Source organism: Oryctolagus cuniculus, chromosome 4 (assembly GCF_964237555.1).
Source record: "Oryctolagus cuniculus chromosome 4, mOryCun1.1, whole genome shotgun sequence".
Lineage (NCBI taxonomy): Eukaryota > Metazoa > Chordata > Mammalia > Lagomorpha > Leporidae > Oryctolagus > Oryctolagus cuniculus.
The window spans coordinates 152,630,885-152,644,968 of NC_091435.1; the positions used below are offsets into that span (position 1 = coordinate 152,630,885).

Below are 14,084 nucleotides of genomic sequence, written 5' to 3' on the forward strand. Positions count from 1 at the left end.
CTATGCTTCTGACCCAGTTTCCTGCTGGTCTGCACCCAAGGAGGCAGCGCATGATGACTCAAGCACTTCCAGCCCTGCCCATGCAGGAGACCCAGATAAAGCTCCCAGCACCTGGCTTCAGCCTGGCCCATCCCTAGCTGTTGTGGGCATTTGGGGAGTGAACCAACAGATGGAAGATTCTCTCTCTCTCTCTATCTATCTCTATGTATCTATCTAACTCTCTCTCTCTCTCTCTCTCTCTCTCCATACTATCCCCCTGCCCCCAGACACTCTGCCTTCCAAATAATTGAATAAATATATAAATAAATATTTTTAAAAAATAAAAAACAACTTGATTTCTTTTGGGGAGAGGAACATGTGACTTAATCTTAAAATTTCTTTACCTGCAGCTTCCAGGAGAAGAGATGCTGTCCTTGTGTCTCCTAGTAAGAGATAAGAGAAGGTTTTCTTCTCTGGACTAATGTTTCTTTGCTCTGGATAACTTGGAAAATACGGAGGAAGTTTTTTCACATGTAACCTGGACAAGTTTCTTCATTCTCATTGCTGATGTGGAAACTCCAGGAAGCCATGACCTGTTAGTACCAAGAGAATAGAGCAGTTTGCTTCTTAGATGTTATTACTGGAGTAATATATATAGTAATATATCTCTATATATAGATATATAAATATATATATATAGAGAGAGAGAGCGTGCTTCGGTTCAAATGTATAATCTCATCCTCTTTCTCCTTCTATTTCCTTAGTACGAAGCCAGTGCTTGTCCCAAGCCTGACACCCTGGTGCAATTGTTTTACGCCAATCAGCATGTCATGCCTGAGTTCATGTTGAGAGCTGGGGTGCTTTTGTTGGAAATCATGCTTGGCATGTGGGAAACCTTGGGGCACCAGGCCCAGGCAAACCAAGATTGAAGTCCCTCTTCACCGTTGCCTTGGGAAAGTTCTGCAGGCTGTCTCCACATTCTTTACATAGTGCTACAGTTTGAACATAATTTGGCTCCCATCTCATACACATGGATGTTTAGTCCCCAAAGTTGTAAGTTAATTTTATTGGGAGAATGGAATCTGATCCAACTGTATTGTTTAGGAGGTGGGCCTACTGGGAGGTCCTTAGCTCACTAGGGGGTGATCTCAGCTCTGGCTGTTGCAGCCACTTGGGAAGTGAACCAGCGGATGGAAGACCCCTCTCTCTGTCTCTCCCCCTCTGTAACTCTACCTCACCAATAAAATTTTTTTTAAAGATTTATTTATTTATCTGAAAGGCAGAGTTACAGAGGCAGAGGCAGAGAGAGAGAAAGAGGTCTTCCATCTAGTGGTTCACTCCCCAAGTGGCCGCAACGGCCAGAGCTGGACTGATCCGAATCCAGGAGCCAGGAGCTTCTTCCAGGTCTCCCATGTGGGTGCAGGGGCCCAAGGACTTGGGCTATCTTCCACTGCTTTCCCAGGCCATAGCAGAGAGCTGGATTGGAAGTAGAGCAGCCGGGACTTGAACTGGCACCCATACGGGATGCTGGCACTGCAGGAGGCAGCTTTACCCGCTATGCCACAGTCCCAGCCCCTCAAATAAAAATTAAAAATATAAAAAACGTAACTGTATACTTCATTCAGGAGATTAGCAGAGTCCACTCCAGTGTATTAGCAAAGATCAGTCTTTTAAGTTAATACAGAAACCATTTTTACAAAAGAAAACAGGGGCCGGCACTGGGGCATAGTGGATAAAGCTGCTGCCTGCAGTGCCGGCATCCCATATGGGCGCCGGTTCAAGTCCTGGCTGCTCCATTTCCAATCCAGCTCTCTGCTATGGCCTGGGAAAGCAGTGTAAGATGACCCAAGTCCTTGGGCCCCTCCACCTGTGTGGGAGACCCGGAAGAAGCTCCTGGCTCCTGGCACTGTGGCAGCTCCGGCTGTTGCGGCCATCTGGGGAGTAAACCAGTGGATTGAAGACACCTCTCTCTCACTCTCTCTCTCTCTGCCTCTCTATAACTTTGCCTTTCAAATAAAATAAAATTAAATTAATCTTTAAATAAAATAAATAAAAAAGAAAATAGATCTGCAGCAGCTCAAATAGTTAATCAATAACAATGAAACTGATAGTCTTGGCCATATTTTGTATTCTGAATTTTGTTATTTTAACTTAATTTTGCCAGTATTCAGTTTATCACCTTTCTGTGCCCATTTTTAAAAGAAAAAAATGGCATTTTCCTTGAACTTTTATTAGACCATAGGTATTTTAAGAGAGGTGACGTAAGGAAGGACTGGTCTCTTTGGTGGATAGGTAGAGGTGGGTGTCGTGGCACAGAGGGATAAGCCACTTCTCGGGGCTCTCCCATCCCATACTGCAGTGCCTGCGATCACGTCCCACTTGCAGTCCAGTGCCCTGCTAACGTGCACTCTGGGAGGCAGCAGATGATGGCTCAAGTGCTGAGAGCCCTGCCTCCACGTGGGAGACCCAGACCCAGTGCCGGGTTCCAGGCTTTGGCCTGGCCCAGTCCCATCTGTCGCAGGCATCTGAGTAGTGAACCAGCAGGCGGAAGGCTTTCTCTCTCACAAACTTTCAAATAAAGCAAAATTGAAAAGACAACAGGGAGGCCGCGTGGTGAAATCCGAGCTGCGCCTGCTGCCTTCAGTGGCTTCCTGGTTCTCGCGCATCGCTGTGCTGCGTAATCATCCTGACAGAGTTCCTTCCTCAGCCCTCAGCCCCCTCAGGCCTGTTCCTTTCCTGCCTCTGGTCCTGGGCTCACGCCCGTCTTCTGAAATCTCTGACAGCTGCTCTCTGAAAATCTAGGGTGGATGTGTGTCCAGGCTCCACCTTCCCTCTGCCCCTGTTCCACGCTTACGCGAGATCTGCAAGTTCTTGGAGTTAGGCCCAGTGTAGTGGGTCCTGTCTCTGCCTCATTACCTTACAGGTGCCGAGCCACCCAGCACGACCACATCAACAGCCAGCCCCCAGCCGGAGGAGGCTTGAGAGCAGATGTGTGGATGGTTGTGTGCGCACACACACACACACACACTGCTGTTGTGTCTCACCTGTGTGCCAGTCTGAAATAGCCCTCATCTGTCAGGCAGCTGTAGTCTGGGCCCACGTCAGTACCGCTTCTGTTTCCCCTGCCCCTCTCTCCCTCTGCACACCTCGCTGTCCAGACAGATCGTCCCTCCTCGTGTAGAGCCACCCCACCTTCTCCATGTCCCCGTCATGACTTCCATCCTCCGTGCCTCAGTGGCAGACACAGGAGGCTCTATGCCTCCTGACTGCCAGAAATGTAAACATTAACAATGTATTAATATAACCATGATGGATTTGGGGGGTGGAGGTTCTTGTTACTGTTTTCATTGGGTTGGTTAAGCCAGACACATCCAATAGAAGGGAGAACTGGACACTGGGGTGCAGCCTGCTGTGCAGCCAGGTTGCCAGCCGCAGGGTGTAGCAAGTGCAGTTACCCCCGCGGGATGTTCTCAGGTGCCACCACTGGCCAAAGAGAAGTTGGAGAAAATTCAGAGAGTGCCAGTACCCTGGACAGTGGAACGGATTCTGCTGATCACTGCTCTTCCTTGAAACCAGTGAGGATCTCATTCCTTACCAGCAGGTCAGGAGGAAGGACCTAGGGAGGGGAAGGCGGGGGCGGGGACAAAGAAGGAAAAAGACTAGATTGGCAGCTTATTATACTGATCACATGCGTGTCAGATTTTGTTTGGTATTTAGGGTCACTAAGGACTAAAGTAGTTGCGGGTCACTATATAAAGAGTGGCTTTGAAGTGGTGTTACATATAAAAGGAATCACAAGTCCAGATGCCAAACCAAAGAGGTAAAGTGTGCAAAAGAATGCAGAAAATGCCTTGTAAAATTAGCAACGCTTCCACATTATTTATAACAGAGCAAAGGATTTGAAACAACTCAACAGCCACCAGCAGGGATCTAGTTAAATAAGTGCCGGTTCATCCCCACACTGGAGTCTCTGTAGCTGTCAGGCAAGAGTGAGGAGGAGCCCCACGCTGCAGAAGCATGGGAAGACGGCAGCCAGGAGAGGGTTTTGGGTCTGTGTGCACATTTGCTCATATTGCTAGGAAAGAAAATGAAATGGAAGGAGATGTTGGTCACACAATATTGATTTCAATGGAAAGATAAATTTAAAAATTTTTCAATATGTAAGAGAAGGAGACCAGGTAGGAAACGGGACTTAGGATGTGCCTTGACAGGTAGTTTGACTTGGGAATTATGTAAAGTTTCGACATCTGTAAAACAAAATATACCTAAAAATGCATATGCGCACACACATGCAAAATGAGACAAAGAAATAAATGAAACTAATTGTACTTGACTAGTGACTTAACCACATCCAGAAAAGAATGTTCTCAGCTGACCTTAGATCATAATAATTTACTGCACATTCTCAATGAGATATATTCGAAGGACAAAAAATGCAGAGTTAAAATGATTCAGTAGTCTTATAGGCTGTTATGTTATTATGTTTAGAAATTAAGATTTTTTCCACTGAGGAAAAAAAATTAAGAACAAAATTTTAAAATGTATATAAAAAAAACCCTGTGTACCTAAATTTGTATTAGAAGTATTGGAAAAGCTTAGTCTTCCATTCTGAAAATTTTATTTTATGACGTATCGTATTTGTATGTATTTATGGGATGCATATTCTAATTCTGTGCATGTATACATTGAGTATTGATCAAATCAGGCTTCTGTTTATGAAATGGTACCATTTCAGCGTGCTGGGAGCCTTCAGGTCTTCTGGTTATTTTGAGAGGATCACAGAGTGTTCCAGACCGCAGTTACCCTCGCACACAGAGCAGCAGCCGCCCCCAGACCCAGCCTCTCTCTGTCCCCGGGGTCTTGTTTCTGTGACCTTTGGGGTCCCTCAGCAGCCCCGAAGGGCTGAGCTTCCCCGCCCTAAAGTGAGGACGAGAGTGAGCGCTGCGGGCAGCCGCCGCGTCCTGCCAGGCGCCTTCTGCCGCGTGATTCTGGAATCTTCTGTGACCTCCATCGCGGCGTTCTCACCCGGGCACGTGCATGAAATTCTGCGGGAGGGTGGAATTGTCCCAGCGGTCCCAGACGAATGGCTGAGGCCAGGTCGCCTGGGGCAGTAACAGACCTCCGTCTTTTCCTTTCTTGCAGCCATGGAATTCCACGAGCACTTGCACAGCATAGGCACCAAGGAGGGTCTGAAGGAACGAAAGCTCCAGAAGGCGGTGGAGAGCTTTACCTGGAACATCACCATCTTAAAGGTACGTACGCGCGGCCAGTTCTGCGGCGGCCGAGGCGCGCGGCGCCGGCCGGCCTCCCGCTCCTGGAGTGACAGCTCCTGCGGCGGCGTGGGCCTCCTCCCAGGAGGCTGCCACACGGCCACTTGGTGCTGTGACCTGGGGACTTCGGTGGCTGGCGCATTGTAGATTCAACAAAAGTCTTTGTCATTTTATCCAGGAAATATTTTAAAATTCCTAATTGCCAGTCGCTACGTGCGAAATAGAAAACATTGCTTACAAAGGAGTGATTGGAAATGTAATGATTCTGGCTTCTCAGAGTTCATTTACACTTTAAAATATTATGGCTGCTTTCGTGTTGCTATGACCCTAGAAAAAAGTAGAAAAGAACCGTGCGGAACATAATCCAAGGAAATACAAAAAGAATTTCCATTTGAAAGCAATTTTCCTTCGAGGGAAACGCTGTGTCCCTGTTGACTTGACTGGTTTTAAAAATCGACATATTTTGCTTTAATTATAAAAGTGCCACATTTTCATTATAGAAAATGTCAAGAGAGCAAGAAGCAGAGGTAGACAGAACCCCACCCCCCAGAGACTGTAGCGGTTAGTCTTTGCCTTGGTCCCCATCGTCTTTCTCTGGGCTGTGTGCTATTTAAAAACTTGTGGCCGGCGCTGCGGCTCACTAGGCTAATCCTCCGCCTGCGGCACTGGCACACCGGGTTCTAGTCCCGGTCAGGGCGCCAGATTCTGTCCCGGTTGCCCCTCTTCCAGGCCAGCTCTCTGCTGTGGCCAGGGAGTGCAGTGGAGGATGGCCCAAGTGCTTGGGCCCTGCACCCGCAAGGGAGACCAGGAGAAGCACCTGGCTCCTGGCTTCAGATCGGCGCGGTGCACTGGCCACAGCACGCTGGCCGCAGTGGCCATTGAGGGGTGAACCAATGGAAAAGGAAGACCTTTCTCTCTGTCTCTTTCTCTCACTGTCCACTCTGCCTGTAAAATAAATAAATAAATAAAACCATCTCTACATACTTTGAAAGTCTTAAATGTTTCTTCCCAACAGTTTTTGCTTTTCTTCCCGGTGTTTGGGGATGTGACAGAGAAGTTCTTTCATTCTGGATCTTAGACAACTAAATGTAAACTTGCTGTCTGCTACTCACCCTGCAGACTTCATGCTCAGATGAATTCAGGGCTGTAAAGACGTTATCGCAGCCGCCCTCTGCAAGTTCCTCATTCCCCTGCCAGTCAGGAGATGCTGACAGCCGTCTTCTGATTTGGTTTTGTGAAAGGTTCTTCCCAAACTAGCCAACTTGGATTTTCTCATGGTACACACTCCTGCTCATTTTTGTAGCTAAAATAATTTTCTTGACTTCTTCCAACACGTCCATTCTTATACATGCATCTCTCTCTCTCTCTTTCTTTTTAAACTTATATCTCTAGATATTCAGCTTAGAATTTAACCCTGATGGTTTGCAGTTCAGTGAACAGCAGACAGAAGAATTTACAGTGAAAAGGGGCTTGGCTCACTCCCCAGTAGAGGTGGGGAGTACGTTACAAGCTTTCTGCCAGCCCAGCCGAAAACAGCACAGTTCAAGCCCTGTGGCAGGAGCTAATGCTTCTCTTGCTCTTATGCAATTATGGGCAAATAGAATGAAGAAGCAAACGTCTGCCTGGCACAGGTGATCCCAGATCCAGCAACCTGGGCCTCACTGGGAGCTTTTAGCATGGGGCAAAGGGAGAGCTTCCCCTTTGCTCTCTGAAGCTGTGCTAGGATGGGCTGACAGCAGTCTGGTTGCCAAGAGAGAAAGGCACACAGATGTACCTGACAGGTACAGGGGACAGCCGCAGGAGTGTGAGCCCACTAACCCCATGAGGCCAGGGGCTTATATGCATCCCAGATTGCCATTTATATTGTAGGGCAGAATTCCCGGGGCGCCTTCCCAGCCCCACCCGCGAGACCTGCTGAAATCAGAGCCTGAGGTTCATAGGCACAAGAAAGTTTGAGAAGCACTGGCCTCAGAGCCGCTGAAAATGGGGCCTGGCTCACTTGTTAATGAAAAACAGCTGACGGAGTGTGTGCTGTTAGGTAATCGAACCAAACAGCTGTGCCGAAGAAGCCTGCTCTCTTTCCATGTCATGTCCAGGAGAGACTGAAATCCATAGGAAACGAGTGTGCAGGATGAGGGAATAGTCTTTTTACAGTTTTCAGGATAACACTTCCTGCAGATGGTGTCTGAGCCCAAGAGAACCTAGGTGAGGAGTGAGGAGGAGCTGGAGAGATCCGTGGGGTGTTTCCAGGGAACAAAAGTGCCTTTTTTAATTCCTGTGTCTTGCAGGTTTAAACTTTCCTTAGGAGAATTGAGAGCTCATGGTGGTGGTGGTGGTGGTGGTGGTGGTGGTGGTGGAGGGGCAGGGGCCCTAAACAGGAGTTTAGTCTGAGACGAGCTAGCAACATTCTCCTAGAAGAAGGGGATAGGACCCCTTGGTGTCCTCCCACCACTTTTTCTTTGCTCTGGGCTTGGAGCGGTGGCAGCCGCACAGCATGGCACGTGGTGTGCAGTAGACGGTGGGTGCCTCCTGCCACACATTGGCTCGGGAGGGTCTCAGATGACCCCGGATATGGCAAAAGGAGGAGGATGGCAGGAAGGCCTGCTGGGGGGAGGGGAGGGAGTGTGCCGAGGCCAGGGTGTGGGGCTCACCTGGTGCTCTCCTCAGCCCTACCCCAGACCTACAGGACCAGAGGGCCAGGGCCAGGGCCCCGGGTTCTGCTTGCTTTACAAGTTCTTCAGGGGACTCGGCAGCACATTATCTGTTTTGGTAACGAAGGTAAAACCCCATTCAAGCGCACTCATGGAGAATCAGGAGAGACACTGGATCCTGAAGAGGTCGTGATGGTACAGGGGTCTCAGGAAACTCAGGCTGGAAATTGCTGCCCAGCCCACAGTGCCAGAGAACTGTCAGAAACCCCGGCAGCCCAGCGTCCTGGCTGTCTGTGCGGCCTGGCTGTCTCCTGCTCGTCCTGTGCCTTTGCTACATTCTCTTCCTGCTGCCACCCAGCTCCTTCCACTCCGAGCTTCTGCTGTTCTGTAACTTGGCCTGGTCCTGATTGTACTTTACCAACTTTCACCTCTGGGGTTCCGTCTATTTGTAGCTCTGACTCTGTCCGCTCAGCTCCTTCACTAGGCCTCCTTGGGGCAGTTTCTCCCCCTGCTTCAACGAGGTGTGTCCAGGAGGGCATTGTTACAGGGCCCAAAAGAGGGCAAAAAGTGCAGTGGCTGCTGCACTCACCCACGGCTGCGTAATGAGCCATCGCAGAACTACTGGCTTACGACAGCCAAGACTACTTCTTTCTCATGATTCTAGGGGTTGGCTGGGCTCAGCTGGGTGGTTTTTCTACTCCATGTGGTCTTGGCCGCAGTCCCTCGTGAGGCTTTATTCTGCTGGGAGTTCAGCTGGGTCTGGAACATCCAGGCAGCTTCGCTCACATGACTGGCATCTCACCTGGCGTGGCCAGAAAGGCTGGGCTTTTTAGCATCTGTGTAATACATTGGACTTAAATTAATAGTGCTTATTACAACCAAAGGTTTTTTGCAGATGAGTGGCTGTACCACTCGACCCTCAGAAACAAGGCTACCAGCTGAGCCCTGAGAGTAATTGGAGATTTGTTCTCTTTGGGAGCATAAGACTGTTGCCAAAAATACATCAATGAGCTGGAAGGCTTTTGTACCTGTAACAGATTAATCTCAATTTCTCTCATTTTCACCTGAGGTGCAATGCTTACCTTGAAGATTGGCGTTTGTTTCCTTTCCAAAAGTGACTACAATGGCCCATGTATGCCTCTTTACCTTTGTTGGTGCTCCTAGCTGTTAGCTATTTTATTTATTATCCGTGATGTATTATGCTGCCAGTTTTCCTGGAAAGCTTTAATTGTGCAAAAGGAAAAACTGGGACAAAAATCAAGTCCTCAGATCAACCCTCCACCATCCTATAATCAAGACGCTGCAGCGTGTGATTGAAACATCTCTTTGGAAACATCTCATGGAAAACATCAAGGGCCAGGAGCCCTTTCTCCAAGGGCTCTTCTACTGACTCCACCTCCATGAGTTCCTCTGAACCCTTGTGGGTGGAGGCCAGGGAGAGGCAAGGCAGCCTTCCTGCTGTGGGGAGAAGAGTTTATCTTTAGATCATGACCTAGTCCCATCAAACGTGTGAATTAACACGGGGAACCCAAAGGACAGAAAAAGGAATCTAGCCTCTTATTCTTTTTGTTGTTGTTGTTGTTGTTAATTTTATTTTCCCCCTAGAAACCTTTTATTTAAAGTATACAAACTTCAAGCATTTCCTAAGTACAACTTTAGGAACACAGTGATTCCTCCTTCCCACCTGCACTCCCACCCTTCTTCCTCCTCCCCCTCCTATTCCCATTCTTATTTTTTACTAAGATCTGTTTTCAATTAACTTTTTACTCTATACCAAGTAAAGAATTCAACATATAGTGTGGAAAAAAAAAAAAAACTGTTCCTCAACAGTTGAGACAAGGACTGTTCAAAGTCATCGCATCTCAAAGTGTCAATTTCACTTCTATAGATTACCTTTTAGGTGCTCTGTTAGTTACCCAGATCAGGGAGTCAAGATTGTATTTGTCCTTTTGAGACTGGCTTGTTTCACCAAGTATAATGTTTTCCAGTTGCATTCATTTTGTTGCAAATGACAGGATTTCATTTTTTTTTTTTACCACTGTGTAGTATTCCATGGAGCACATATCCCATAATTTCTTTATCCAGTATTCAGTTGACAGACATTTGGGTTGATTTCATATCTTAGCTGTTGTGAATTGAGCTGCAGTAAACGTGGGTGTACAGATAATTCTTTCATATGCTGATTTCATTTCCTGGGGGTAAATTCCCAGGAGTGGGATGGCTGGATCATGTGGTAGATCTATATGCAGCTTTCCAAGGGATCTCCATACTATCTTGCACAGTGGCTGTACTAGTTTGTAGTACCAACAGTGGACTAGGGTACCTTTTTCCCCATATCCTCGCCAACATTTGTTGTTGTTGATTTTTGTATGAAAGCCATTCTAACTGGGGTGAGGTGAAACCTCATTGTGGTTTTGAGTTGCATTTCCCTGATGGCTAGTGATCCTGAACATGTTTTTTTATTTGAAAGAGTTACAGGGAGAGGTAGAGCCAGAGTGGGCAGGGGTCTTCCATCTGCTGGTTCACTCCCCAAATGGTTGCAACAGCCAGAATTGAGCAGATGTAGCCAGGAGCCAGGATCCTGTTACAGGTCTCCCACAGCGGTATAGGAGCCCAAAGACTTGAGCCATCTTCCACTGCTTTCCCAGGCCAGAGCAGAGAGCTGGATCCGAAGTGGAGTAGCCAGGACTCAAACCAACAATCATATCAGATGCCAGCCCTGCAGGTTGGGGCTTTAACCCGCTGTGCCACAGCACCAGCCCCTGAACATTTTTTCATGTGTGTGTTGGCCATTTGGATTTCCTCTTTAAAAAAAAATGCCCATTTAAGTTCTTTGCCCATTTCTTTTTTTTTTTTTTTTTTTTTTTTTTTTTTGACAGGCAGAGTGGACAGTGAGAGAGAGAGACAGAGAGAAAGGTCTTCCTTTGCTGTTGGTTCACCCTCCAATGGCTGCCGCTGCAGCCGGCGCACCGCGCTGATCCGATGGCAGGAGCCAGGATCCAGGTGCTTTTCCTGGTCTCCCATGGGGTGCAGGGCCCAAGCACCTGGGCCATCCTCCACTGCACTCCCTGGCCATAGCAGAGAGCTGGCCTGGAAGAGGGGCAACCGGGACAGAATCCGGCACCCCAACCGGGACTAGAACCCGGTGTGCCGGCGCCGCAAGGTGGAGGATTAGCCTATTGAGCCACGGCGCCGGCCTTTTTTGCCCATTTCTTAACTAGATCGTTTTGTTGTTGAGTTTCTTGGGTTCTTTATATATTCTGATTATTAGTCCTTTATCAGTCACATAGTTTGCAAATAATTTCTCCCATTCTGTCGGTTGTCTATTTTCCTGAGTGTTTCTTTTGCTGTGCAGAAGCTTCTAAATTTGGTGTAATCCCATTTGTCAGTTTTGGCTTTGATTGCCTGTGCCTCTGGGGTCTTTTCCAAGAGCTCTTTGCCTATGCCAGGATTTCCCAATGTTTTCTAATAATTTGATGGCATTGGGTCATAGATTTAGATCTTTAATCCAGTTTGAGTGGATTTTTGTGTAAGGTGTAAAGTAGGGGTCCTGCTTCATACTTCTGCAGTTGGAAATCCAGTTTTCCCAGCAACATTTGTTGAAGGACTGTTCTTGCTCCAGGGATTGGTTTTAGCTATTTTGCCAAAGATAAGTTGGTTATAGATGCTTGGATTGATTTCTGGCATTTCTATTCTATTCCATTGGTCTATCCATCTGTTTCTGTGCCAGTACGAGGCTGTTTGGATTATAACTGCCCTGTAGTATGTCCTGAAATCTGGTATTGTGATGCCTCCGGCTTTGTTTTTGTTATAGAAGATTGCTTTAGTTGTTTGGGGTCTCTTGTGTTTCCATGTGAATTTCAGCATCGTTTTTTCTATATCTGAGAAGAATGTCTGATATTTTGATTAGTATAGCAAAGCCTCTTATTCTGTGACAGGCATGTGAGCCCTTGCCCTAGCTTTAGTAACTCTGGTGATTGAGGTCTTTATTCCAGTAGCAGAGGGATACTGACCAGGCAAGGATGCCCTCCTCGCTTCCGACCTGTAGCCAGGCAGAAAGGCCCCTGGGAAGGGTGGCTGTTGGACGATAAAGACTGACAATGTAAAATATGTCGCCGAGACTCCCAGGGCCCACTCATTCTTTTGTTCACTCATTTAATGAGTTCGAATTGGAAATCTGCATTTCTTTTTTTGATTAATCACAGGAAGAGTTGATACGCTTAGTACATTGCAAACAGTTGATATGCTTAGTACATTGCTTGCTTTAAAATGTTGCATGCAACATGTGGGATTCAACTTGCTATAGTTTGGACCTCCCAGTTTAGTTTATACAGAAAAGCTCAAACACACACACACATACACACACACAAACACACACGGAGAGAAGGGGCCAGAGAGAAAAAGAGAGAACTGTGTGTGTTTCAGTGTAATTTGCTGCTTAGACTCTGTATTGGGCAAGGCCTTTAGTATCTCTCAACTCAGTTTCCTTATTATAAACACACACAGTATTACAACTTCCCTTGCGCAATTAAGAGACTCTCACAAGATAATCTTTGTAAAGGGCTTAATACCGTAGTCATTCAAGAAATGGTAACAACATCTCCAGAAGACTGCGGATTATGGTTCTTTTTTCTTTTCTCTCTCTCTCTCTCTCTCTCTCTCTCTCTCTCTCTCTCTTTCTCTGCATACTCTAGGCTCTGTGTTTCAGTTTTTTGAAAGGTTTATTTACTTATATGAAAGGCAGAGTTACAGAGAGAGGGAGAAGCCGAGAGAGAAGTCATCTACCTGCTGATTTACTTCCTAGATGGCCGCAACAGCCGAGGACTGGGTCAGGCTGAAGCCAGGAGTTTCCAAGTCTCCCACTTGGATACAGGGATCCAAGTATTTGGGTCATCTTCTGCTGCTTTCCCAGGCACTTTAGCAGAAAGCTGGATCCAAAGTAGAGCAGCTGGACATGAACAGGCGCCCATATGGGCTGCCAGCATCAGAAATGGCGACTTAACCAGCTACACAACACTGGCCCCTGTGGTTTGAAATTTAGGACTATACTTGCACCCACATCCCTTCCGAGCTAGTCTGAATGGTGATTGATAGAAATATATTAAAGAGCTTCCATAAAATCCTTTTTGTTTCTCTGCAGCAATCTTTGGTTCACAGCAACATTGCGAGGAAAGTTCAGATATTTTCCCTGTAGCTCTGCCCCGACGCCTTGACGCCTTCCCCACTACCAACACCCCCTACCAGGGCACTGGTGAACCTGTGCTGCCACCCCGTGTCACCCAGAGTCCATAGTCTGCGTGAGGAGTCACTCTTGCTCTTGTGCTTTCTACGAGTTGGGACACAATGACATATTTCCAGTAGTTTCTCTTTAAAATTTTATTGTGTATAGTCAGTGTATACAACTTGATCATTATGGCATCATATGAGGTATTATCATGCCCTGAAGATCCTCTGTGCCCTGTGTACCCAGCCCTTCTTCCCCAAATCCCTGGTGGCCAGGAATCTTGTACTGTCCCCATGGTTTGCTCCCGAGCACTGTGGAAGGAGGTTGGAGTACTTGGCCTGTGATTCTGAACACCTATGAAATACTGGTTTGAAAATGACTTGATTTCTAGATGAAAGTACCACCATCCAAAGCAGTGACTAACCACAAAATATTTACTAAAAAGCACTGTGTTTGTAACCACTATTTTTTTTTAAGATTTATTTTATTTATTTGAAAGACAGAGTTACAGAGAGAGGTAGAGACAGGGAGGGAGGTCTTCCATCTGCTGGCTCACTCCCCAGATGGCTACAACAGCTGGAGCTGCGCCGCTCTGGAGCCAGGATCCAGGATCCAGGAGCCGCTTCCAGATCTCCCACTTGGATGCGGGGGACCAAGGACTTGGGTCATCTTCTACTGCTTTCCCAGGCCATAGCAGAGAGCTGGATCAAAAGAGGAGCAGCCGGGACTAGAACTGGAGCCCATATGGGATGCTAGCACTTCAGGCGAGGGCTTTAACCCACTGCACCACAGTGCCAGCCCCTGTGACCACTATTACTATATAAGATACATAACCAGTGAAGAGATGACCTGGGTTTTATTTCCTGGTCATGAGATTCGTGTTGGGGTTTTGTGGGTTCAGTTCTCTGAGTTTGGTTGAATGGATACTTGAGTGGGAGAAGCAGAGGAGCCCTGGACCCA

General features: G+C 47.2%; 1 protein-coding gene across 1 annotated transcript in view; it reads left to right on the top strand.

The window, feature by feature from the left end:
- The window catches only part of PLCL2 (phospholipase C like 2), a 196,817-nt gene that overhangs the window by 169,073 nt on the left and 13,660 nt on the right, over window positions 1-14,084 (top strand). Inside the window, exon 5 of the mRNA XM_008266046.4 lies at window positions 5,122-5,231. Coding sequence (XP_008264268.3) covers window positions 5,122-5,231 — 110 coding nt within the window. The remainder of the gene's footprint in view (window positions 1-5,121; window positions 5,232-14,084) is intronic.